The sequence below is a fragment of the Balaenoptera musculus genome, chromosome 3, assembly GCF_009873245.2.
Source record: "Balaenoptera musculus isolate JJ_BM4_2016_0621 chromosome 3, mBalMus1.pri.v3, whole genome shotgun sequence".
NCBI lineage: Eukaryota > Metazoa > Chordata > Mammalia > Artiodactyla > Balaenopteridae > Balaenoptera > Balaenoptera musculus.
Window position 1 is genome coordinate 6,289,339 of NC_045787.1, and position 27,642 is coordinate 6,316,980.

Genomic DNA, 27,642 nt, shown 5'->3' on the forward strand with positions numbered 1-27,642 from the left:
GCCCTAGATAATGTCCAGATTCAGGACACTCCTAGGCCAATCCCACAGCCTCAGTCCCCCTAGCAGTGATCTCCTTCTGTGTTCCCAGCCCATGGGAATTTCTCTTTGGGTTCATCGTTAAGATGGGGAGCTTATTGAATGAGCATCTATTACATTCTGACTGTTTGCCAAACACCATGCTGCCTCTGGGAATACAAAGATGGGTTATGGGAGTTCCCTGGAGGTCCAGTGGTAAGGACTCGGCACTTTCACTGCCGTGGGCCCAGGTTTGATCCCTGGTCGGGAACTAAGATCCCACAAGCTGCACAGCGTGGCCAAAAAAAAAAATAGAAAACAAAGATGGGTGTGAGGAGGCCAGTGTCCTCCACCAGGTCTCCACATGGCCAGAGACAAGCATGTCGGCAAAGATAACACAATGTGGACGGTGCTATGAGGACCACACAGTGGATGAATGACAGAGGAATATGACTCAGCCAAGGCGTACAAAAGAAACAGGTTGATTTTGTAAAATATGATTGGTTGAAATAAAAGTCTGTGGGAAATCCAAGTACAATTAAATAATTAAAGTAGACACATCAGTCTCTGTGACATAAAATGTTCTAAGTAATTATTGCTGCAACTTGTTGCTGCCATTCAAAAAGATAGTCCCTGCCCAGTTAAAATGCCAAAGTAAGAAAGGCAAAGTGTTCCTTTAGACAACTACACAATAGTGCATGTTTATATGATAAACTTCACCATAGCTTTCAGGCAAGATTTTAGGATGAGTTCTAATAATAAAAATTTGTTACTCAGCCACTGTGATATATTGATAACTTTCTGAAATGTCTCTCATTGTATTAAACTTCACCTATATAGGGATCTACTTCTTTTCAGGTACATCGTTTTATTTTAAAAAGGAACACTAATGAGACTGCAAACACAATCTGCTTTAATAATGATAACATTAAATTAGGAGGAATTTTAGAAAGAGAGACTACCAGTCGTTTCCAATGCAAAAGTTTCAAAACGAAGAAAAGGAAGAGAGGAAGGAAGAAATGGAAAATATTTTTGGTGGAGATAGTTTTTTCTTTTTTTTAAATCCAAAACACAGATGAAGAGCATTTTATTTTTACATGGAGAATCTCTGCATCTTCTGGATGAGGAACGTTAGCTTTCATCCACACCCTTTCTAGCAACCCACACTGCTCACTGCCCCAAGCACCAACTCCACCATAGTTTGTTTTCGTTTTTTTTTCTGGCTGCGTTGAGTTTCCGTTGCAGTGCGTGGGCTTCTCATTGCAGTGGCTTCTCTTTGTTGCGGAGCACAGGCTCTAGGTGCTCAGGCTTCAGTAGTTGTGGCATGTGGGCTCAGTAGTTGCAGCTTGCGGGCTGTAGAGCACAGGCTCAGTATTAGTGACTCACAGGCTTAGGTGCTCCACAGCATGTGGGATCTTCCCGGACCAGGGATGGAACCCATGTCCCCTGCATTAGCAGGCGGATTATTAACCGTTGCGCAATCAGGGAAGTCCCCACCATAGGGTTTTCCAATAAATTTATATTCTTTCTCCTTTTACATCTCCCACTACAGTTAGTACCAATTCCATATTTATCAGTGGATGCATGTGGCATTACCAGCCAAGAGCATTTCTAGAAGGATTTCTAGCATTTCTTACTTACAGTGAGCTCGCTGTAAGTAAGAAGAGGCAATCATAGGATACAGTGAGCCTCACTGATGATCACGGCAGGGAGGAAACAGATTTGGCTGAAACGATGCCAGTGATTACAGCAAAGATCAAATAGAATGACTACCCATTGGAAATGCTCTGATTTTCATATGCATAGCATCTTCTGAATAAACACCACAATATTCTTTGAGATGTTATCATTTATGTCTCATTAGGATGGTGTAAATTTTGATAAACTTTATTTTTCCATCAGGGACTCTGTTTGAATACTTAACCCAAAACAGAATAAACTGAAGTAAATTATCATGTTAAGATCCAAGTTGTAATTTTTATTCAGAGCTACAAATGGAATCAATGTTCCCATTTTTCCTTAATCGGATTCCTTCTATCTTAAGTTCTTAGTCTTTTTTCTCCTTTTCTCTCATCGTTGGTTTCTTCTCTTCCCCCTAAGGTCTGTATCTTCCTCCTCTTCTTCCCTCACTGTCTTTGTAGTTCAGGGTCCCCATCTCCATCACCATCATCTACTTCCTCATCCTTGCCACCAGCAGTGTTACCAGTTTTCATATTTCAGAACAGTTGTATTTACTTTGCCTCTACTTGGTGACAGGATGGAAAGATAGGGGAGGCTGCCTGTCTCCATGAGCTGGAGAACAATGAGTATTTGGCTCGATAGGTTTAAAAACAATTTCATGGGGGGACTTGGAGTCACATAGGAAGACTAAACGGAGAAGGAATCGAACCTACCTCATCCTGAATCCAGTGTCCTGAGCCCAACGCACGCCAACCCCACGCATCTTTAGTGAGCAGTTCCAAGAAGAGGGCTCTTCGCAGGGCTGAGTAGGAACATGACAGATTTCCAGGACATTCTGCCACATATACAGTAGGCACACAGAGGCAGTAGTTTCTAGGGCCACCAGTTTGTAATTGTGCCCAGCGTGTCACGGGAGCAGAAAAAACTCACATGTGTCTGCCCACATCTGCTTCAGCAAATGACTAATCTGTAAGCAGAATATAACATATTCCTATTAGATGGCATATTTGGCAATATTATCACCATGCATTATTCTAAAAATTCAAACAGTAATTTTTTTAATTTCATAATTTCAATAGCATGTCTGTGTAATAACCAGATAATATTTTACCTAATTGACTGTGACATGGAATCTGTAATGTAATATTTAGATTTAAATATTCTCCTAAAATAGCAGTTTTGTGTTTTCTTCTCTTAAAATGTTTATCATATCTATTGACAATTTCTGTGTACAGACACAAAAGCATCCATTTTAATAATTTTCTTTTAAATAAAAACACTAATCCTAGTCACTTAGGATGCAAATACATAAATATTGCCTTAATTTGCCAGAATCCAGCCAGATGTCATCATCTCCTACTGGAATATGAGCTGGATGACAATGATATTCTATTTGAATCTCTGCTCTCTACTCTATTATAGCTTCTCCTCCAGAATGCAGATCTGACTGTGGTCTGTGGTATTAATATTATTCCAAGTAGCATGCATTGAACGATAGTGGTACACTTTCAGGTGGGTGTCCTCCAGCCATGTGACCCTGAAAGATACTGCATGTTCACAGCATTAAAGGGCATCTCATTGGAAAACAGACTTAACGCCACCACCAACCCCCGTCCACAGCCTGCTTTGGGGAAGAAGCTTAAGGCATAAATCTGGCTCCCCCTGAGTTGCAGGTGAGAAAATGCTCTGCAGAGCCCGGTTGCCAGCCAGTGATTCAGCTCCTGGTGCCCCCGGAATCCAGGGCAGCACTGTCCCATTCTCCCAGACAGGCTGTATTAGAAACCAGAGAAAGACCCAGGAGAATCTGCCCAAGGAGTGAGCCCTAAACGCTGTCCTGGGATTCTACATCAGTGGGGGATGTATGCTGTAGAAAATGTTCTGCATCTCTTTATATCAGGAGCTGAAGGGGAAAAAAAAGACTATAGTGGAATGGAAGGGGAAACGTTTTTTGTTCATCTAGATGTAGAGCAAATAAATTTTTAGTCACTAAAATGTTTCTGAGAAATATTATGTTTTCTTCACAAATATAAGAAGCGTTAACACATATGTCCTGTTCTGGGCACCTTACGTAGCTCATTTAAACCTCGAGGCAGGCACTATTATTGTCATTTTAGAGATGAAGAAACTGAGGCCAGAGAGGGTAATTAACTTGCGGAAAGTTTAACAGCTATAGGGACTTGATGTCGAGCCACAGGGCCGGTTACCTTTCTCACTGCCTCTCATCCAGTATCACAGAGTCTCATTTAATTGTTGTATCAACAGTTAACAAATTGCAGTGCTTACGTCAACAATACTTTAAAGAATAAAGCAGAAAGAAAATGTGAAAGAGGTTGAGAAATAAAAGCGCTGTTTATTAGTGCTATTAAGGAATATTCTCTATTTGAATTTTATTGATGTCGCAACAGTTTATCATTATATTAACTTACTAGTGCGAGTCAAAAGTGTATAAGTGTATATTTATTCCTCCTTCTGAATTTTTTTGAAATTATACCTTTTTTTAATGGTTCCAGGACACGTGACCTCAGATCCACAGTCCCTTTTGCGTGAAGGTTAAAATTTAGATCCCTAGAGAACTCTTAAGAATTCCTGTCAGATCTGATAACATATGTAAATGCCCACTCCGGTGGGTACCGGAATACCTGGCACTGGCCAGGTTTGCGTTACCCACAGGTTAGGATTCTCCCTACTCCGCTCTCTCACCACCGGGACGAAGGTGAACATCACAATGCTTCCCCAGGAAGGTGGCCTCGAGGCCTCGGTGAGGTTAGCCCATCACTGAGTTCCCACAGAGCAGAGTCTGGCCCACAGAAGATGGTGAGGGAAAGCTGGCTGTCATCCTATAAAGACCTCAGTTCCTTCCACACGAAGAGAGCTTCTTAGAAACTATAATGCTGCTCAGTGCAGCATTATTCACTGTAGCCAACGCCAGTGTCCAACAGGAGATGAATGGATAAACAAAATGTGGCCTATACATAGATTGTTATTCAGCCTTATGAAAAGAAAGAAGTCCTGTCACAGGCTACAGCGTGGATGAACCCAGAGGACATTATGCCAGCTGAAGTAAGCCAGGCACAGAAAGACAAATACTGCATGATTCCACTTTCATGAGTACTTAGACTGGTCAGAGGCTTAGAGACAGAAAGTAGCATAGCGGTTGCCAGGGGAAAGGGGAGTTGTTTCGTGGGTGTGGAGTCTCAGTTGTGCAAGATAACAGCTCTAGAGATCTGTAACACAGCAATGTGGATGCAGTAACACTACTGAACTGTGCACTTAAAAATAGTTTAGAGGGTCCATTTTACATTTTTTAACACAATCAAAAATAAAAATTTTTATAAGAAAAAGTAGAGCTTCTCCACGTGGAGGAAGCCCTCGCAGGACAGGATGAGGTCAAGCCATCACCGCAAGCCTCAGCTGAGAACGCTGGGTGTTGCCTTCACAGGTACGGGCACCAAACTATTTTATGGTCCGGTTGTATTCTTAGGATTAGCTGCGTGTTGATCGCTTTCTGCGTAAATCACCTGAATTTATGAAACCTGCCTCCTCACAGCTGTGATCTGAGACCCAACACATCCCCCAGAGTGGTTTAATTACCTGGCATATTTTTCCTTTACCAGAAGAATTTTTAAACATAATTTCAGGTCTCCTTTAAAGGACATACAAGCACGTTCTAATTTGTCGTACGAACGTAATTAATTTGTTCCTAATTTGTAACAATGATGCCAACATAGTCTACTTCTTCAATCTGTGAAGAATATCGATGCATCTTGTGGTTTTAAACATCCTTGAGAAAATACATACAATAGCAACGCATTTCTTTTTCCTTCTCTCTCCTCCCAGCAATGCAGCAAAAAAGCGTCCGCCTCTCTCCTGTGGCTTTTGAAGTCGTCGGGCATCATCGCCACCCGCCCCTGGCCTCGGATCTCCCTGACGGTCATCACCACGGCCATCATATTAACCATGGCCGTGTTCAACATGGTGAGTCTGGGCCCCGCCGGGCGGTGCCTGTCTCATGGGATTTGGAAACCTTTCCCACAGCTCCTTCAGCGACACCCATTGCTGCCTGTTAAATTCAGCCCTCAACCACTGCAGCAGCGGCTTCGCTAAGGGAAAAGGATGCAGACTGGGGAAACCACCGCGAGGGAGGGAGGCTCCTTCCAGCGGTTTCCTACCTCCTAGCTCGTCTTGGCTCCGGCTACAGAAATGCCACCAAATGTCAGCAGGGTGATCGGCCGGGGGTAACAGAACCAGCAAATTAAGGAGAGTGCAGTGGGAAAGGTGTCCTGCTCTGGGGTTTAAAGGGCCTGATTTCAAACAGCAGCTCCCACCTTACCAGCTGTTCGGTTTTGGAGAATTTTCATTACAAACTTTCACAGGCTCCACTTCACTCCTCATGAGAAAACTGAGAACTTACTTTCAGTTCTCAGTGAGAACTCACACTTCTCTGCCAAGGTGGATTTTTAAGGTATGAACCGACGCTCCGAGCACACTTAGGACGGCATGAGGTATTTGGTAAATATTGAACCAGTGGTCGCTCTTACTGTATCAATATTACTATTGGTATAGCCTTAAAAACAGACACTTAGGTAATCAGTGCACATTGAGACGCAACGTTATTATTATTCTGACGTCATCACCATCAACCATAAGGCGTTAATTTCCTTCATATGTTGGGTGCTTTACTGGTGTTGGAACTGCAGTGTCATGAGTATACTCCTTGCCTTCTGGAAACACAAAACCAGATTGTGGAGAAGAGGCACGTGTGTTACATAATGAAGACATAGTTTTCATAGGTGAGACTAATGAGCATTCATTCAGCAAAAAAATATATATATTTATTGAGCATAAATATGCACCTGGTACGTCACTAGATCCTCAGAACACAAAGACAGTTTGCCTCCCAGGAGTTCCCGGTGGAGTTTAGGAGACCGACAGCTGAGTAAACTTATAAAAGCGTCTGAGAGCCAACCATGGAAGCGTGTAGGGGGCAAGGACAGGGGAGCCAGGGTGCGGGACAGGATTCTAAAGGATGGGCAGAAGGAGTTTCACCAGATGGTGGATGAAAGATGAGAAGGAGGGAAGGCATTTGGCATCTAGGACAGAGAAGAGAGAGAAATTTGTACCAAGTAGCAGCAAAAAACCAAGGCTGAAGGAGTAGGTAAGGACCTTGAATATTTGCTTGGGATTTGTCCTCAGTGTTGTACTATGCGTCGTACAGTTTCTCCAGACACACCTGGAGATTCAGGTGAGGGTGATGCCAGCTGGAAGGCAGAAGGGCTGGGGTGCCAGCTGCAGAGGTGGGAGGGCCCCTTCCTCCACTTCACTTTGCCTCGAAGTCCATCTTAAGGGCACCTGGAAAGAAGGTGGCAGAGAAGGCTCTGCTTGCCCTCCTTCCTCCCACTTCCTGCCCATCAGGAGGTTGGGTATGGATTCCTGGGTGTCCTGCCGTGTGGTTAACTGGGGGACAGGTGAGCTGGCTTCTTCCACCTCACCTAACTACATGCCCCAGCTCCCTCTAGGAGCTCCCCTGAGAAAGGACATGAGGTGAGGCCCTACTGTAGGTCTTCCCAGGCACAGACCAGTGACAGGTGTCACCGTGACTTGGCCTTCCTCTACCCACCTGCTCAGCCTCAGAGGTCAGCTCGGGAAGGGGCTGCTCCCAGTTGCCCCTGTGCAGTTAGAACTAACGGTGTCTGTGGGGCGAGAGGGCTCGGCAGTGAAGCCCATGCAGCCGGCAGGCTTCCCCAGGACCATCTTGTGTTCCTATGTGGAGCTGTCTTGCTGTGTCAAGTTCACCATGACAGCTCCACCATCCTGGCCCTCCTCCTGGACTTCTCTCCAAGCTCTTCACCCTCCTCCTGGACCTTCACAGCACCTGAGGCTGTCTTTCTGCTTCAGAGATGATGAGACCTTCCCTCCAGGGATGGAGGCCTCCTCTTCTAGGTCTCAGGCATACCTAGACCGTGACATCATTTATTTCCAACAAGGGCTTTGTCAGGACTGACTGGGGAAGAGCTGGGAAATGGTGCCCTGTCTGGACAGGTAATTCCCTCAAGAATACCCTGCTCAGAAGGGAATTCAGGTCGCAATCACTCACCTGTGTGCTCATTTACCTGTGCACTCACCTGTGTGCTCATTTACCTGTGTACACGTCCTGAGAGGTGACGCATGTAACGCAACATCCACACACCTAAGAGGGAGGGGTGTTTTACTTATTTATTTTTTCACGTGTCCTAAGAAAGCACCCTCTATATAAGGAGGGGCCATTCCGTAGTTACTAAATGAGAGAATGAATGAATGAATGTGTAAGCAGGCAACCGGTTAAAAAAGAAAACATATTTCATGATATCCAATTTGACCTTTTAAAACCAGGATTTATCACCTAGTTTTTAAAAGACAGACTCGAAATGGGAAACAAATCTTATTCGAAGCTGGTTGTATTTCTCCTAGGATAATTAGTGATTGATGGGCAGTTCAATCACTGTCTATAAATGTTGCATGAGCTCAGCATTTAGGAGTAGATATTTTTACAGTAACTGCAATCCCTTTGGAGAGAAGAAATATGTCTTCTGTACCGGAAACACATCTTCCAGTGTCATTTTCCTTCCTCAGAAAGAAGGAAGTGCATTGCCAAGTGAGATCGAGAAGTCTATGGGAGACACATTAAAAGTATGATGGATGAGCTTTGAGAAAGAATGAAATAAGGCTCCACGCACTGAGCTGCCGCTTGGTATCAGAGGCTGTGGGACAAGGAACAAGCTAAATTAATTTGTTTCTGTCCATTATTTTTCTTGCTACCTGGTGAAATTAGTGGTTCCCTCCCATGCAGATGTTCTTCTTGTATTTATTTCAAAGAAACATCACAAAACAGTATGAAATGCAACATGAGGTAGACAAAGGAAATCACTTTCCCTAGATCTTGAGCTTTCTTGTCATTTCTTATTCATCACAGAAGGGGAAGGACTGGTCCATCAGGGTGCCATCTTTGATCGCATCTGATGATTTACAGAGAAACGCTCTCCAGCTATTCGGATCCCCGACCTCTTGCATTTTGACTGCACAAGGCAGACACAAGGTCCTGTGTCCCCAGCCACACTGCACGGTGCTGTGACGTCCCGTGGGTCACACACATCACCAGGGGGTGCCGATGCAGCACTGAGACCTGGGCTGGTAGAATTGAGCATCTTTGGGGTGCCAAGCAAGGAAAGTGGGCTCCAGGTCCCTCACTCACATTCTGGGAAGATGGCTCCTCCTGCTGGGGATGCGGGTACAGTCTTTACCTGCATGCGGTCAAATGCTCCTAGCGGTGTTTCTGTGCCTTTTTTCCTAGCCCCACTTCAAACCCCCATCCAGGAGAGGTTTCTATTTAATGTAGTACCTGGATAGCTTTTAAACTTATCTTGGTACTTCTTCTAAGAATACAGTTCCTGGACTAACTGAGCCCTATCCCCGCGTTGTAGTTTTGTTCTTTCTTAGCAGTGATTAACCCGTGAGGCTAATCCGGGTGCTGGACTCACATTCCAGAGAAGAGCAGCTCTCTGGTGTGGGAGTTAGGCGAGGGGCTGCCTTCAGGAGCAAGCTTTCCTTAAGTCACTGGGAGGATACTTCTCTGTCAGGAAACTTCATCTTTTTAAAGTCACAGCACATTCAGATCCTCTCCTGTAGCTCCTGTGATTTTGAAGCGTTCTTTTAGGGACAAGGCAAAAATGCTTTCTTCCTTTTTTTTTTTTTTTTTTTCTTTTTCTGTTTTCAATGTTTGTTATTTTTCCTTTGGGGAAAATATATATAACATAAAGTTTATCGTTTTAACCATTTTTAAGTATACAATTCAGGGGCATTCAGTACCTTTGCAGTATTATGCAAACCGTCACCACTATCTATTTCCAGAACTTGTTCATCATCTCAGACTCTGTACCCATGAACAATAACTCCCCACTTCCCTGGCCTCTGGTAACCTCTACTCTGCTTTCTGTTACGATAAACTTACCTATTCTAGAACACCTCGTATACGTGAGATTACATGATATTTGTCTTTTTTGTGCCTGGTTTATTTCACTTCCAATAATGTTTTGAAGGTTCTCATTTTCGCTTTGATGCCCAGTTCCTCCACAGCGGGGGAACCTCTCAGTTTGCCCTGGATTTTTCCAGCCAGTGGCAAACAGCCCTTATTAACTACTTTTCTATCATCACCACCATCACTCTCTTTACCTCAGAGAGGAGAGAAGCCTTAGGGATGATGTCAGGGCTGAGGCCACCCGCGAGCTCCCTCTGCCCCTGACCGTGTGGATGGACCCTTCCACACTGAGCCTCCGCATGGATTTTTAGTCCCTAATGTTTATCCCGAGGCTGAATTTTCACAGCCCTTACAAGAGCTGGGGTCAACAGGGATGGTGTTCCTTTAACTCTCGTTACACACTAATATAAATGACGAAATGTCCAGGTCAGTTTTATTTAAAATGAATTGTGAGATTTTACCAGGACATTTAAAATACCTGGTGTTCACCAAACACCCCAATACAAAGTGGAAAAAAACAACCAGTTATCCAGACTTTTTTTTCACATATAGGGTTTCGGGTAGCAAATTGCAAAAGGCCTGTGTGTTTTGTTCCATTTTAGTTTCCAGCTGACTGTTTAGAACCATGTTCGAGAAGCTCAAATCCTCTGCCTTTTTTTTTTCTGACATTTTGACAATGTCATCATGTGATGCCTCACACCATTTTGCAACTTTTCCGAGAAACTTCCCAGAGAATATTATAAATAGCCCAGCTTCGTGAGCCACACAGACAAGGAGTTAGCCGTGGTTAACTAGTAGTTAATTGGTAATCTAATTCTAATTAGTTACTTACTTCTATTTCCAACCAAATGACAAGCAATGATGTTATCAGGCTATTAACACGGTATTAAATCACGTGTTCACAGTTTAATATTATTTGAAAAACATAATTCTGAGATGTTTCACGTTGCCTGGGAAATGTAAAATTTGGAAGTAGGGCTAAAAATAGGCACTTAGGATATCTTGTCCAGGATGAGGGCATCATTTTCCCAATTATGACAAAAGTTGTAGAATATTAAAATAGATCGAGAGGCGTTCCCCCCAATAATTATGATACTAGAAATTCATTCTGTGCAGAAGATTGTGGCACTTTAATCCGGAAGGGAGAGGGACGTGGATTGATAACCCTCGAGCTTGGACTGGCTATAATTAGGAGTTTGTTATTTTAAAGTGACTAAGGGGACAGAAGAGGAAAATTGATTCCAAACTGCAGTGTGATGCCACATAGACAGAATAAAGAGTTTCTTGATTTTAGGGGTAGTTAATTAAACACTTGAAAAAAAGTAGCAGAAGGGAGTTAATGAAGCATTCCTGATGTATTGATTAAAGTTCTCCACTGTTTTTCAAGTTCAAACCATCTTATTATTGCAGTGCGTCCTTGCAAGACAAAACTTTCACAGCATATATTTCTACTCATTGTACAGCGAGAATTTAGTTTCTTCTTTATATGCTGATACAATCAAGAAGGTTTTTTTAAATTATTTTAAGATCTCAGGTGCCTGAGACTAGTAACCTATCAAGCTAAACTGTCTCCTTCTATTTGTCGTATCTTGATTCTTTAATATTTAAATCAATTGTATGTTGGGTCTGTCACATCTAAATTTTTAACATTTTGGAACCTTATGTTTGCCAAGCAATTACTTCATTTCTTTTCCTGATATATTTTTTTCCAAATAATTAGCACATTTATATTTCAGCCAGGGGTTGTGACATTTTTGATAAATTCTTTAGTAGTAAATAAAGAAATCTACTACATTTATTTGACTTTTAAATCAGCTTTTTGCAGCATTTTATCAAATGATATAATGGGCAAAAACACCGTACCTAGTATCATTCTTGGAATCTCAGAGGAAATGTTCTCAAGAATATACTATTTAGTATATTTAAATATATCTATATATTTATTTAAATGCCTTCTTATTTACCTAAGTAAATTACTGTAGGTATTTGACAAGAACTCTGCCATCAAAGGAAACAAACAAAAGAAAGGAAGGAAACAAAAGCAACCATCGAAACTCTACAGGGAAGTTGTACTTTTTAGACCTGGAATATGGATGGTTAACCCTGTGCCGAAGACCTAGCCTAGTTTCATGGATGAGATGAATCTCTTTCATAAGGGAACCTGGCCTGAGTGATTCTCTAGTTTACCTTCACTGAACACTTCTCTGACCCTCAGCCATGGTATGGAAAGTAACTGATCCTTGTTACCTAAACAGTTTGTGCTGCAGCTCGTCTAGGAAAGAGACAGAAAGAGAGAGAAACAGAGACAGAGACAGAGAAGGAGAGCGAGAGAGAGAGAGAGAGAGAGAGAGAGAGGGAGAGAGAAACAGAAAGAGATTGAATTTTTCCTACCTTGGAACTGGCTGACACTTTCCTTCTGGGTGCTGGTATTGGTGACCATTACATAAGAGCTAATCATTTTTATTTTCTCAGAATTACTTCTTTTCTTTTTGAATCAGGACCCCCTTTCCAATAGTCCTAAGAGCATCCTTCCTTTCCAAATTCAATCCTTCGTGATCCTGAGATGCCAAGCACTCACAAATAATAGAGACAACTGTTGATGCCAGTTACTGCATTTTTCCCATAAAATTAATTTATTTTCTTAATATAAAAAAAAACTCATATAACTGCATTGACTCATTTAACGTTTGAGCCATGATGGTGAAGATCCTGCAAAAACACACTGTGAAGACTCCGATCTCCTGCTGCAGAATTGAAAGTGTGAGGGTTGTGATGTCAGGTCGTAATTCTAACCAAACCCTCTGCCCTGTCCTTGGTTCATTTTAAAATTTATATTTAACAAGGTGCTTTTGTTGTCTTTAACATCAACTCGGGAGTTCTGGAATTCACTATGAAGTGCAGAGCACAACAAGAGTTATTTACTTATTCAATAGAAATTCTGAAAGCCTCAAAGAGAAGATGAAGGGATTAGCACTGGAAGTAAAGATGCTGAGTTGCCCACACAATCCTGCTCACGGAGGCGACAAAACACGTCATTAATAAACTTAGCACCCACCTGCTAACTCTTTACTCTCCTTTGCACTAATTCATTGTGAAAACACTTTCTTTGCAGTTTTTCCTGAGTGAGTCAGAGGAGACAATTCTTCCAACCGCCAATGCGTCAAACACAAGTCTTTCTGCCTTATATAATCAGGTAGCAATTCTGCGTGCGCAAAATTTGTTTTTCCTGCCGGTAAGAACATCTCCCTCATTATTATTGCTTTTGTTGTTTTCCTGTATGCTGTTACGTATTGAATGGCGTGGCCTGCACCTCATCTGTTGTAGACTTGACTTTTCTTCTTCGGATTCCACATCTGAGTATGTCTTGACTGGGTAAAAATTGCCAGCCTTCAGCAGAAAGTCCCAGCCAACGGGCACCAATTAGACCACATATGCAAACTTTCAATGGCATTTTGAGGCTTTCACGGATAACTCGTGCCTTTATTCTCTTAATGCTACATTTTAATTTATTTTTTTATTGAAGTATAGCTGATCTACAATGTTGTGTTAATTTCTGCTTTATAGCAAAGTGATTCAGTTATACATATATATATTCTTTTTCATATTCTTTTCCATTATGGTTTATCACAGGATATTGAATATAGTTCCCTGCGCTATGCAATAGGACCTTGTTGTTTATCCCTTCTGTATATACTAGTTTGCATCTGCTGACCCCAAACTCCCACTCCATCCCTCCCCCCACCTTGGCAACCACAAGTCTATTCTCTATGTCTGTGAGTCTGTTTCTTTTTCATAGATAAGTTCATTTGTGTCGTATTTTAGATTCCATATATAAGTGATATCATATGATATTTGTCTTTCTCTGTCTGACTTACTTCACTTAGTATGATAATCTCTAGTTGTATCCATGTTGCTGCAAATGGCATTATTTCATTCTTCTTTACAGCTGAGTAATATTCCATTGTGTATATGTACCACATCTTCTTCATCCATTCATCTGTCGATGGACATTTAGGTTGCTACCATGTCTTGGCTATTGAGAATAGTGCTGTGATAGGGGTTCATGTATGTTTTTGAATTATAGTTTCCTCTGGGTATATGCCCAGGAGTGGGATTGCTGGATCATATAGTAACTCTATTTTTAGTTTTCTGAGGAGACTCCATACTGTTTTCCATAGTGGCTGCACCAATTTATCTTAATGCTACATTTTACAGAACGTATCCCAGGATGTAGCATTCGATTGAATGTCACTGAATTGTTGCTTACAGATTTTGCTAATTGTTCCAGTGAATTAGCGTTAGCTTCCTGACTCTGTGATGACAGGGACCACAGCTCATATTTCTCCCTCTCCTTTGGCTGCAAATGCCGTCCAGTAATTGTATCTTCAAATACTCCTTACTAACTGGCCCTTACTAAGGGCCTAGATTGAAATTTCAAAACTTACTAACACATCAGTCATTTAAGTGAAAGGAGTTAAATCAATTATTTACTGCTTAATAACTTCTTTCTTCCATGAATTATTTGTGCAAAAAAAAAAAGATTTTGATACTCTCCTTTCCATTTTCTGAATAATCGTCTAAAGGTAGTATAGATTCTTCCCATTTTGTTTGTCTCACATATTCCAGGCACTGAAATTGGTCATTTAATATGTATATTTTAAAATTTTTTTTAACTTTAATTTTTTTTTAACATACAATTTTTTTAAAACTCCATTAGCTCTGGTGATAAAGGAAACTTCCTTTCTTTCTCCCTTTGATATTAGGCTTTGATCCTTTTTCCCATCTCATCATTTCAATTTGCTGGGATGCTCACAGCTCAGTGTACGGAGAGTAGGGGCATCTGGTGTTCCTTTAAGCCATGACAGCTAACCGGAGTCCATAGCAACGTCCCCACAGACTCAGGAAGAGAGGATGGCATAAGCTTCGTCCCGTATCCACGGGGTCCTGGCCCTCACGTTAGGCATTATTGTGAACCCCAGGGAGGACTGGACACCATCTTTTCTATTTCAGTTATGTGAAAAGTGAGGAATGGGATTCATGATGAGGGTTTATTGGCTGTGACCTCACTGTGGGCACTTCGGAACCCCGTTCTCTAGAGCATGATTCAAACTACCTGTGCGGTCTGGCTCTTCCTCCTTGGATGGATGGTATTAGCACGCACATGGCCCATCGGCCCCTGGAGAGAGGACAAGCCTCCAAACCATCCCCATGCTGCATTCATAAGGCACTTCAACAACTTACAGTAAACATGCATTTTCATAGGAAAGAAAAGTATAGCTGGCAAATCATCTTTTTAAGAAAATCTCTCCATCCAATAGTTTTGGGTTGTACAACTCACCGTCCTCGGCCCCCCTAATAGCAATGAGGTCATGATCCTGAATTTCATTTAAGTAAGTCTGCGCATGATATCTTATTTTCAGAAGAAGCAAATCATTAGAAACCCAAAGTGGCGAAAAAGAACATTCCTCAACCTTCAACGATTCTGAAAAAGCACACAGTAGACTTTTCAAAATCTAGGTCAGACTTAGTCAGTAGGCTACTATTGTTCCAATAATAAGTCCTCAGAAAGAGGATTATGATGGGCTTTGCCAAGGAAGCCCCTCATGCTCACGTACTGTCTGTACAGAAACGACATTATTAACTCATGAGTTTAGGGGTCCCAGAGGAGCCTGGAAACATCCTGGCTTCCCTCTTAATAGATTGGAAGGAACATTGGGAAAGCTGTTTGTGGATGTGCACGATGTCTGCATTATTACTCTCAAACCCCATCGTATATGACGCCTGAGGTTGACAGTGGATGTGAAGGAGCATCCACAGGCACTGATGCAGGAGGTAGAAAGTCACACAGCTCTTCCTAATGGCCATTTATAACAGTCATCAAAAAGCATAGAAGCAGACAGAGTTTGCACCCTGCAATACTGACTTTAATGGCCATTTATAACAGTCATCAAGAAGCATAGAAACACACATAGTTTGCACCCTGCAATACTGACTTTAATGGCCATTTATAATAGTCATCAAAAAGCATAGAAACAGGCATAGTTTGCACCCTGCAATACTGACTTTAATGGCCATTTATAACAGTCATGAAGAAGCATAGAAACAGTTTGCACCCTGCAATACTGACTTTAATGGCCATTTATAACAGTCATCAGAAAGCATAGAAACAGACATAGTTTGCACCCTGCAATACTAACTTTAATGGCCATTTATAATAGTCATCAAAAAGCATAGAAACAGACATAGTTTGCACCCTACAATACTAACTTTAGAAAGTAATTTTAAAGGTGCAAAGATTTAGCTACCAGGGTGTTCGTCGAAAGGTTTATGTAACAATAACAACAAAGAAAGAAAAAGAAAGCAAGTAACCTAAAAGTTAGAATAAATTTAACTGTTTAAACAAATTTTGTTATGAACATACAATAAGATTATATCCAGCCGCTATAAAAGATGTTGTAGAAAACTATTTAATGACATAGAAATATATACTTAGAAGCTATTAAGTGAAAAGTATCATTTAAAAACATTCCAAACAGTCCATTCCCAATTTTCTAAAATAATAATACCAATAACAAGTAGCACACACACCAAAAAAAAAAGCTGGAAAGATATACAAAACAATTAATTAATCATGGCTCAAGTTGGATGTTGGAGATTATAGGAGATGCTTACTCTTTATATGTCCTTTGTATATTTCCTAATTTTTAACATCAGGTGTATTATTTCTGTAGCAGAAGAAAAAGTCATTTAAAAATGTCCAACAGAATCAACCAGAAAGAATCTTTGCCATGTAGGCAGTTCACACTATATCAGGCATTTATATCATTTCATCCACAAAACTACCCTGTGAGTTAGATATTGGAATTCCTGTTTTCCAGGTGAGGAAACTGAAACCAAAAGATACTTAAGTAAATTGCTAAAGGTGACAGTGGCTGCTCCCTTGGTGTCAAAATGCAAGTTGGTTTCATCGATTAATATATGAAAAGTATTAATAACTATATGAACCAATTTTAGCTTAGTTACCTAATATTAAGTAATAGTAATATATGATATTTAAATAATACTAACAAATAATCTTAATAAAAATATTAACTAATAATTATATTAACTATTAAAACTATATAAAAATAAGGTTCTTAGTAATAGTGTCCTAATAGAACTCAGCTCAGGAGCCTGCAGCCAGAACTCTTGACATCCAGCGACCTCCCTGTAGGGCTACCTTATGTAGCAGAGGCAGCTGATCTTCAGAGCTGCCAGCCTGGCCTTCTCCCGTTATTCTTCTTTATTCACACAATCCCTCTGTTGCTACCTTCAGGGTCCCAACCTACCTTTAATGAATTCCCACATCACCTTGCACATGGCCTCCAAGCCTTCTAGAAAGGCTTATTTAATAGAAAATGGACTAAAAGGCTACTTCCCATAACATATGTATTTTAGTAACCCTAACCCTGAAATGTGAAAACTTTTTAAAAGCCTAAGAATGAATTTTCAAATGTGAAATCATAGACATATTTTATAGGTATTGGCACATATTTCAAACTAGGGGTGTTTCAGAAAACTTTTAGAAGCCTACTGACCCCAATCCCCCAAAATGCACATGCACACATTCACACACACACACACACACACACACACACACACACACTCATGTAAGGGGCTCATTATTCTGCTTCTCATTCACTTAGGCTGAACTGTTGATAACGTTCATTCTAATAATGATTTTCAGCAGAATTTTAGCAGCAGAATCCTTTTTAAAATCAAATTTTAGGGTGGGGTGGAGGGATAGATTGGGAGTTTGGGACTGACGTGTACACACTGCTGTATTTAAAATAGATGACCAACAAGGACCTACTGTATAGCACAGGGAATGCTGTTCAATATTCTGTAATAACCGAAATGGGAAAAGAATTTGAGAAAGAATAGATACATGTATATGTATAAGTGAATCACTTTGCTGCACACCTGAAGCTAACACAACATTGTTAAGCAACTATACTCCAATATAAAATAAAAATTTTTTTAAAAAAGAAGAAAAATAAAATAAAAAGTCTTACAAAGAGCTCCAGTTTATAACAATAATAGCAGAATTTATATGGCTTCCCATGGGCCAGGCACTGTTCTGTGCACTTTACTTTTATTATCTTCTTTAATCTTCACAAGAATTCGTCAAGGTGGGCTTCATCATCCTCCTTACCTTGGGTCACCTGTGCAGGGGACAGGCATGCCTTTATTTGTACCAGTGAGCTGCTTTGTGAGTAGAAGGGCGAGACGCTGAGTGGGAACCTTGCCCGCTGCGCGTTCCCAAGGCGACTTCGTGGCTTTTACGGAGCAGTCGTGTAAGACAGTGACTGCTGACTAAAGAGGAGGTTAAAAACCAGGGATTCTCAGACACTTGGTGGGGATGGATACTTGTGAAACATCTAATAGCGGATGAGCCCCAAAATGAACTAACGAAAGAAGACATACAAAGTGCAAGCCCGTGTCTTATTCGATTCACCAGAAAGAAGCCTGCCCTGTCAGGTTGCTGTGCACGTGCCCACAGGAATGCAGGGACCCCCAGACAGTCTGCGGGGCTCCCTGGGCTGCTTTCAGTAAGCTGTCCCAGCACCAATGCCCACTGAATCACTGAGCCTCACACCTGCCCTCTGAGGGCAATACTTAGCCATTAAGGATTTAAGTAATTAATTTAAGTCATTAAGGTAATAATGCCAAGTCCCCCATACATGAGGACTGGTTTCAAAGCACAGGCTCTCTCTCCCTCACCCTCCGCTTTAGGGAGACTGAGTCGGTGGTGCCCATCCACTCTGTCCCAGACCTCTTGATTCTGTCCTTCCTCTCCGCCAGCCACATGGTCCCATCAGGACACATTTCCTCTCCTCTTTTCTTCTCCCTATTCTCTGTCGTGGGGTTATCAGTGGTCAGAATAGTAGAGAACTGACCTCAGGGAATTGTGGCCAAAGAAGTTGCGCTTACAGACTCCCAGTCTTCCCTAAGCCGCCACCACCCATCATGCTCCTTGCCTAGGGATGCTTTACTTCCCGGGGACTGACCCAGTGGTTGTCGGACCCAAGGGACTTAATTGCTGGTCTTCACTTCTGAAGCTGAGATGCCAGGTCTCAGTCCTCACTGGTGAGGATCTGCCTTGACCCCTGCGTGGGTGCCTCTCACAGGGAAGGAGGTGCCTGCTAGGACCACCGCAGCTCATTTTCCGACTTTCCTTTCTCCCCCAAGAACAGGACTGATGCACTAATATTAGTAGCCCTCCCCATGGCTGACTGTAGATGACCTTAGCTGGGGAAATAAAAGGAAGAGCAAAATGACAAAAATAAGCAGTTTATACATGGCTTATCCCATATAATGTAACTAAAATGGAGTAGCTTACACACTGAGCTATTTTTTAAAGGCAGGATTTATCAAACATCAGTCGGATCTATGTTTTATTAAAATGATTAAACTTTACCGACTGCTGCTTCTGCTGCAGACACGAAAAGATAGCAGCTAATCCTGGTTATTAAAACCCTATAATCCAGCAAACAAACGCTTTGCGAGAATGACAACTGTTTCCACTTAGCGGGCACCTCCTGGCCTGCAGGGCCATGGACTCCAAGCTTTACGTGCTCTTCTCAGTGACCTAGAAGGGGGGACATTATTACCCTCCTTTTACAGATGAGGACACTGTGACATATGCAAGTTAGGGCACTGGCCTAAAGTCAATCCGCTAACGAGTGATTGGAGCAGAACTGAATCCAGGGCTATCCTGTCTTGTCGATGTCCATTGTGGTAAATGGAAAAGTGCTAACACAGGGCAGGCCTGCCAGCTGCTTCCCATGGACCACAAAAGATGGACCGTGCCGGCCTTCTTCCTCACGCTGGGGTCTTTGATTTCTTTGGTGCCCGTCCACTTCCAGGGCAGTCGTGACTCACCCAGGTCAAAGCTTTTAGGGTTTTTTGTTGTCTTTGTTTTGTTTTGTTTTGATTTTCAATTTCAAAATTTACTATCAAACGGCAGTACCCAAGACAATGTGGAACTAGCATAAGTAAAAACATATAGACCAATGGAACAGGATTAAGAGTTCAGAAGTAAACCCTCACACTTATGGCCAATTGATTTTCAACCAATGTTAAATCTTGCTGTTTTTCTTCTTCTTCTTCTTCTTTTTTTTTTTTTTTAACTTTGTACGGTGCTACAGTTTATTTTCAAACATATTCTTGTTGCTGATGTTGAAGACTCACCACTGAATTCCTCTCATGTCCTCCAGTTTTCTTAATTGATTTTTTATCTGGGATAAAGACCCGTTAGTAGTCTGGTGAAGGCTGTGAACCCTTAGAATGTTGGGGTTTTTTTTTAAGTTTATTGGAGTGTAGTTGATTTACAGGGTTGTGTTAGTTTCAGGAGTACAGCAAAGTGATTCAGTTATATGTGTACATATATTCATTCTATTTTAGATTCTTTTCTCATATAGGTTATCACAGAATATTGAGAAGAGTTCCCTGTGCTATACAGTAGGTCCTTGTTGGTTATCTATCTTATATATAGTTCAAAGCTTTTAGTTTTTTTAAATCCTTTCTGTTCTAGATAATCCCTCTGACACACAACTGCTTTTTAAATAAAATGTCTAGGCTTTCTTATACCTTTAATAGAACTACCTGTAATGATTTGTATCCTCTTAATGAATTAAATCATTGAAAGCCCACAAAAGATTCTGTGTACTGTCATTTTGTTTTAATCTGTAAATGTGTAGGGAGCCATTTTGTTTTCATTTTCAAGAAGCAAAGGACATTTGCTAATAATGACATAGCTTCAATATAGATTTCTAAAAATTATTTCTGAAAAGTATTTGGCCATATGCACGATTATTTTTATTAAACATGCTACGCTGGGTGAGCAAGCCACGTCATGAGTAATTCTTTTCTAAATCCAATGTGTTTAGTCATGTGTCACTGGATCAAGGAGCAGACAAATGCATCTGCTTTCACAGTCAGTTTGGGAGTTGACCAAGTGAGCTTGATGGTGGTCCCCAATTTTAATGCTCATTTTGCCATTCCTCAGAAGAGATCCCACGTATTCATCTGACGTATTTCCCTGTTCCAGTACTTTATATACAGCTGCATCCTGGGATTGATATCCTGTTCGGTTTTCCTGCGCGTGAATTATGAGCTAAAGATGCTGATCATGATGGCGGCATTGGTGGGCTACAACACCATCTTTCTCCACACTCACGCCCACCTCCTGGATGACTACAGCCAGGTCTTATTTGAGAGGTAACCTGCTTCCTCTTCCTTCTCTTTAGTTCCTTCATGGGATGTTGGTAACATAAGTATGCGTGGAGTAAATGCAAATTAGCAGTAGCACTGTCCTTGGGAATCACTGTGTGAGTGTTTCTTTGAAGTGATGATTCAGGAAGAGAATGTGTGTTTTTTATTACAGATTACACAGAATAGGTATTATCACATATGATCAGCAGATATGAAATGGTTTAGAGAGAGGATTTGTGTTATAATCTGTACTATATTGATAAGAATAATCTTTCCTTTCACGTTCAGCATTATTGATATTTTGGACTGAAGGATTTTCAGGGGGTTGTCCTGTGCATTAAAGGTTATTGAGCAGTATCCCTGGCCTCTACCCACTAGATGCCACAAAATCCACCCCTCCCCCAAGTCATGACAATTGAAAATGCCTCCAGACATTGAGGAATGTGCCCTCCAGGGCAGTGCGGCCCCCAGGTCAGAACAACTGAATCCATATACACAAAAGTACAGGGACAGTGGGTGGTTCCATTCACAAGTTATAGTGAATGGAACTATAACTTGTTGGAGATAAGATAAAATTTCTTATTGGAGATTTCCTAAAACATCCTGTTGTGGAGGGAATCCTACTGGTTGTGTTTACTCTGCCAGCCTTAGGACTAGATGCTTCAAGAATGATCCTCCCAGGTCCACGCCCTTGGACTTATGAAACGTTTCCTGTTATCAAATTACTTCTCTAAGCTAATCATAAATATTTATTCCCTGCTTGAAAAAGAAGTTTTCATCATGATATTCTCCATCTCGCATCTTAACAGCAAAAACACATTTTGTATCAAGTGTTAGGTTTATTTCTGGACCCGCCAGACTTCAAGTTTTTCTATGAGTGCTTTGCATAATCCCCCATAATATTTCTATATTTCCTTTAACATAAAATAAATGCCTTAAATACTTGCATAGATTTGTTGCTCAGGAAAGATGATTTGTGTTGACAGCTTATGGCCGCTTCACCAATGGAGGCCCAGTGTCAGGAACGTGGGCACCTCACTGTGTAAACGTTCCTTCCCAATAAGAATGCTTTTAGAAACACAACTGCACCGCATTCTCTTCACCTAATTTAATTTTCGTCATCCTCCAACGCCATGAAACCCTAACAATCTGTAGTCAGGCTGAGGATAGTGGAGTTGCAAAAATACATAATTGTATTAAGGAAATTATATGATTCCTTAGCCAAGATGAAAATGAAATCGAAGTTAATTTTCCAATAAATTCTCAAAATTGCCAACCAAACACGCTTTAACATTTCCCTACCGTATCCAGAGAGCCCGTATTGAATCCGTAAGTAAATGTAGCATCACCGATTTTGACACACAGCTGAGAACACTACTCAATTTCCCTTTATTAAATTTAAAGCTCCTGCATACGGTACACATCCGAAGCAAAAGTAGAAATTAGATTAGCAAGTTTCTGATGGGGAGGGAATTACTTTGGGGATCTGAGGGAGACACGCCACCTCTTTTTAGAACCCCAGCAGCAGGGAAGTAGCTATTTGGTTAAAGAAAAGGAGTTTTGCTTTCAGAGCCCTTTTGTTTCATTCAAGGTCTTTTGTGTGTGTTCTCTTGGCTTTGTCTTCATAATCACCTTAAAGCTAGGTAGGGCTGACGTGACAAGCCTCAGGCACCTGCCTTCACTGCCAATGGTAAGCCAGCATCCTCTCTAGGATGGGTGCGCCCGCCTCCTAACCTTGACTAAGGTTTCTGCGTGAGCTGCCACAATACTCCCGGAAGCATTCCTCTGCCAGAAGATGAATATTACTGACATAATAGCATAATACCTCAAAATTAACAAATGTTCTCTAATAGCAGTTTAAAACGAACCCCAAATGAGAGACCTTTGAGTGGCAGCTTGGAATCCCCTCTGATTTCCCCAAGCTCGGTGTGTGTATGACTTAACCATGTGACTTGTGCCAGTGCTAAAACCCATTGAGTTCAATGTTTCCCTTTTCTGAGATTCAAGATATTCCACCATGAAAGAACTGATAAAGGTTTTTTCCTCCTATATCTGGTTTCTTATTGCTGACACAACCCTTTCAGATATGAAACTAGGATCCTTAAAAAAAAAAAAAAAAAAAAAGCTAGTCTGAGATGTTGCTTTGAGAATGTACGTCCCTCCGTCCCAAAGCCATAGATGCCCTTCAAGGAAAATGCTGGCTTAACACAAGGCCAGGCAGCACCTCCTTTCCTGATCGAGTTGGTCTGTGCCATCAAAGTCACATGCTTGGTGCCATCCCTTTTCTGACCTGTTTTTGGTCACTGTTGATGCTGAAAACTCGGCCTCTGTGCACCAGTGTCAAATCAAATCTTGGAGACAGAGTTTTAAGTGAAGTAGAAAAGAATAGCTTTATCTCTTTGCCAGGCAGAGGGGGACACACCGGGCTCCTGTGTGTCCCAAGCAGGGATGATTTGGGGAGGAGTTTTATAGCAATAGCTCAAGGGCGGGGTTGCTAATAAGGATCAGGGTGTGTGCAGGGTCTGCAGTCCTTTAATCTGGCCTCAGGTGGTCTCCTGATGAGGTTCTCTGGTTCCTTTGATCTGCCCTCAGGTGGTCTCCCCCCCTTGTCTCTGCATCCCCTCCCTTCCTGGATTAGCAACTGTTCGAATCTGCCCTTTGGAACTCAGGGAAGGTCATAGAGGCTGGAGTCTATCCCCTACAAACAAGAAATGGGGGACAAAGAAAAGCTTCCGTGCCCAGGAGCCCCACAGTGTCCTGCTCGGTTTCAGCATCTCTGTTTACAGGGGACTGCTGGGCCATCTTCTGAATACACAGTTTGGACTGTGTTGTTGTCCTATATGTGAGTTCACCATGTTTCAGGGGCCTTTTCCAAGCCAAATTTGACATTGATCACGGACAAGCCAACAGGGAGTTTTTTTGCCAGCAGGGTCAGCAAAGAAAACAAAAGTATGCACTAGAAAGACTCCAGATCAATGAATAATTCAGAAAAGGATACCAAAGATAATCTGTAAGATTCATGAGTGCGGAAAGCCAACTTTACAGGAGAAGAAAAAAAGTCCACTTGAGAGGGTGTGCCATTAAAAATCTATACGAATGGAGGCCAGCAAGGTCCCAGTACTTCACCTGCCATCACGTGATTGTGATCTATCACCTCATGGTGAAGAAAGCTCAGAAGTGTCTGATATTTAGGAAGTCCAGAAAAATCCATGTCCTAATTCTTTGGCATTTACAACAGTCTTCCATATCATCTGTGAGTACGAGATGCTTTGCTGAATCAATCAATCAACAATCCCGATTCTGGTCCATGACACCATCTCCCAAAGCCCTCAGCCAACACCACTGAGGATGCTTTACAGGTGATGGTGATGGTGATCGTGATAACCATTGATATTGCTGGAAGCTGTTTTTGTTTCAAGGACACGTTCCCTTCCCTTGACAAAGGCTCGTTACAGAGTCTGCAAGACATTGTCAGATCTTTCCTGTGTGTTTTTTCCTTGCAGAACTGAAGAGTATCAAAGGATGAATATTATCATTTCACGTGGACCCAGCCGTTATGTTAATTCACCTGAAAGCTAGAAATATGCCTTCTATTCTAAAGATGTGTGGAGGATGGAGAGCTTGAACAGAGGGGTTAACCAGGAGTCCAGCACATTAACCAGCTCTGTGTGGGCACTTAGCCTAATGAAATAGATACTTTGTGGGCAGCATATAGAGTGTATAAGTAAGCAGCAGTTATATCGAGTACCCAGCATCATTCAGAAGCTCTGGATTATTGCTGGTAGAAATGTCTGCATAATTTTAACTTCCTGACCTTAGCAACAGCTCCATACCAAGGATAGCCATGGAAATGCTCCATAGCGATGGAGCCATGAGTCAAGCACCTTCAACATGGTTCTGCATTCTCTGTTTTTTCTGTGTCTCATGGAAAACCCAATGGCTAGAATTCGGCATATTGTAACATTTTGACAGTGTCCCAGCTAGGGATCAACTGATGATGAGCTCACTGAAAGCCTGGAGGAAGAACTGCGGCATTAGTCATGCTCAGGAAGAAGGCAGGAGCAGTATACATCCACCTCTGGGAGAGATGGTCCAGAGGCGTTCCAAACACCTGACATTTCTTTAAGGTCTCCTCCTTTAAATGAAAACCGTATTCCAAATCTGTAGTCAAACCCATAATATATCCAAGTTCACACTGAAAAGATTTTAAATTACTTTCAAATTTAATATCTCAGTTTCTCTTCCCCTTCCTAATTCCCCTCCTCCCCCTCCAGTGCCATCTCCAGAAAGTATGGAATACACACGTTTGTTTCTCTGTAGCTGACACCACTAGTAGCAGAGCTGGGAGGTAGAGTAAGGAGGTCAGTAATCTGAGTTGCCTAAGTTAACAAGAACAACAAAAAAAGTTGTCCTAGGGCTGCTCGAATTCTACCAATCTTTCTTTTCTTCTATAAAAAGCAACCATTAGTGAGCTCCTTTGTTATCTAACCTAAAAAAGAAAATGCCCTGTGATTTGGACCCACTTGTAGGAAGATACTCAATTTTTAGGCTGTTTTTTGTTTTGTTTGATTTTAGAATGAGGGGAAGAAGGAGACTTCAGGGCCTGGGCCCCCAGACTAGATAGGATACGTACTTCTTATCATCAGCTCTCCAATGCATGAGGCTAAAGCCCGGTGCACAGACCCATGATATCAGATGCACCAACTGCTTCCCATTTAAAATCACTCTTCTCCAAAGGATGAAACCATGATTGCATTAATCAGGGTGCATCATTTCTCCATAGCAAAAGGCCAGCACTACCTCTCCAGCCCCATTTTTATCATTTCTCCTGACCTGCAGCTGCCTCCAGGGCTCTTTCTTAAGCATGAGCTTATCCCTTATTATGTTAGTCATTGGCAGTGCCAGAATTTGTTTGCAGTCCTTAGCATTTGTGAATAACTCGGAAAAAGCATGAGACTTTGATCCATCTGTCCTTGGATGACACTGGGTCACCTTCTCTGGAAGATTGCATAGGATTTCAGTGCATCTGTGTCCAGCCAGAGGAGGAAAAGCATCTATAAATGAAACCCCTTAGATTTCAAACCAACACAGTTATTTGTCCACTCATTCCTTTGTCTTTACAGCACAGTTTCATTGAATACCCTGTATATTCCAGACCTGATTGCTGGAGTCCAAGCACATAGAGATGAATAAAATATAGTCTCTGCTCTCAAGAATTTACAAAATCTCTCTATTAGAAAATTGTGTTTCACCATAAGGCTAAAAGGAGACTTGCAGGTTAAGTTCCTGTAGCCTACCTAGGGAATGAGTGAACCTGTTGGCTGGAAGCTGGTTAAGTGACCCAGAGTTGACTGTGATATTGGGAAGACCTTGAAGAACTGTGGAGATCCAAAAAGATAAGGGAGGAGTGTTGTCAACATCATGGCAGAATAAGACATCCCTCATGTTTGTCCCCAACCATCATTTGTAATCTATCCTTGGAGGAAAGTGCCTTTGTAGGAGCTGTGGGACCCAGCACCATATGGGATCCAGGAGGAGTCTCGTCCACCCATGTGTTGGACAGTAGGCATACAGACCTTGATCCTGGCTCTGGACCCTGCAGTGACATGTAATCCAGCTTCAGCAGCTCTTGGCCATGGAGCCCCCTGGAAAACAGTCTTAGCCAGTGACCCATGGAAGAGAGAGACTTTGCGGAAGTCCAGGTTTTCAGAGGAGAAATTCTAGCACACCATTGGAGAAAAAAACATGAGTTTGGACACGCTGAAATGGGTAAGAGAAACAGTCTGACTCTGTCCACACCACCCTTCCCCCAAGATGGCACAGCTTAAGTCCAAGAGAGATGTTCTCGCTCTATGACTTCTCCTGTGAGCACCCGGCTTGCCAGCTGTGCAGGAAGCTACCAAGCTGGGAGAGGAGCAGATAGGACTCTCAGAGGGCTTTAAGAGAACACAGATGCCACTAACTGCATTACTGCCTTTGTCAAGGAGCCCACCCACTAGCCACTGGGAACACTTCACCCACAGATCTCCCCAGCTGGCTCACGGGCACCCTCATTGTTCTGCATGCCTCATGCACACCCCTACCCTGTGGCCAGCTCCCTGTGCATATTCCCTCCCGATGACAGCATCGAGAGGGAGCTTGGACCAGCAGCTAGTGGGCATGCATGGAAAGCTGACTGAAATCTGAGGGCCAGAGAGAGACCACAAACTTGAGCTTTAGCAAGTTTTGTTTGTGAAAACAAAAGGAAGACTGTCGGCAGTCAGCCTGGTGCATTGCAGGATGGAGAGAAGGCATACAAGCTTAGAATTCTGCCACAAGAGGGAGCAAGAAAGGTGGAGAGATGTATCCACAGAAGGTCCAGAAAGCCTCAGAAGCACTAGCAGGGCTGGAGGAAGATATTTATGCCCTGAAGACAGTTAGTAAAGGGTGCAGGAAGTGAGTGCTACTTCACATATGAAGACAGCAATGCAAAACTTTAAGGAACGTGAAATCAAGGAAGAAAGGAACAAAGGAACTAAAAAACAGCTAGAAAATAATTCATTATTAAGCCCTTACCTATCAATTTTACTCTAAGTGTAAATGGATTGAATTGTCCATTTAAAAGGCATAGAGTGGCTATACAGATAAAAAAACAAGATCCAACTATATGCTGCCTACAAGGAACTCACCTCAGCTTTAAG

At 42.0% G+C, this 27,642-nt stretch overlaps 1 protein-coding gene across 4 annotated transcripts in view; it reads left to right on the plus strand.

Moving 5' to 3' along the window:
- ADCY2 (adenylate cyclase 2) overlaps positions 1-27,642 on the plus strand; it is a 434,119-nt gene that overhangs the window by 358,014 nt on the left and 48,463 nt on the right. For 3 of the 4 annotated variants that reach the window (XM_036848640.1, XM_036848639.1, XM_036848642.1), the window contains exons 16-18: positions 5,533-5,670; positions 12,819-12,938; positions 20,799-20,968. In XM_036848640.1, the coding sequence (XP_036704535.1) occupies positions 5,533-5,670; positions 12,819-12,938; positions 20,799-20,968 (428 nt within the window). The remainder of the gene's footprint in view (positions 1-5,532; positions 5,671-12,818; positions 12,939-20,798; positions 20,969-27,642) is intronic. The other variant, XM_036848641.1, reaches the window with a different exon arrangement.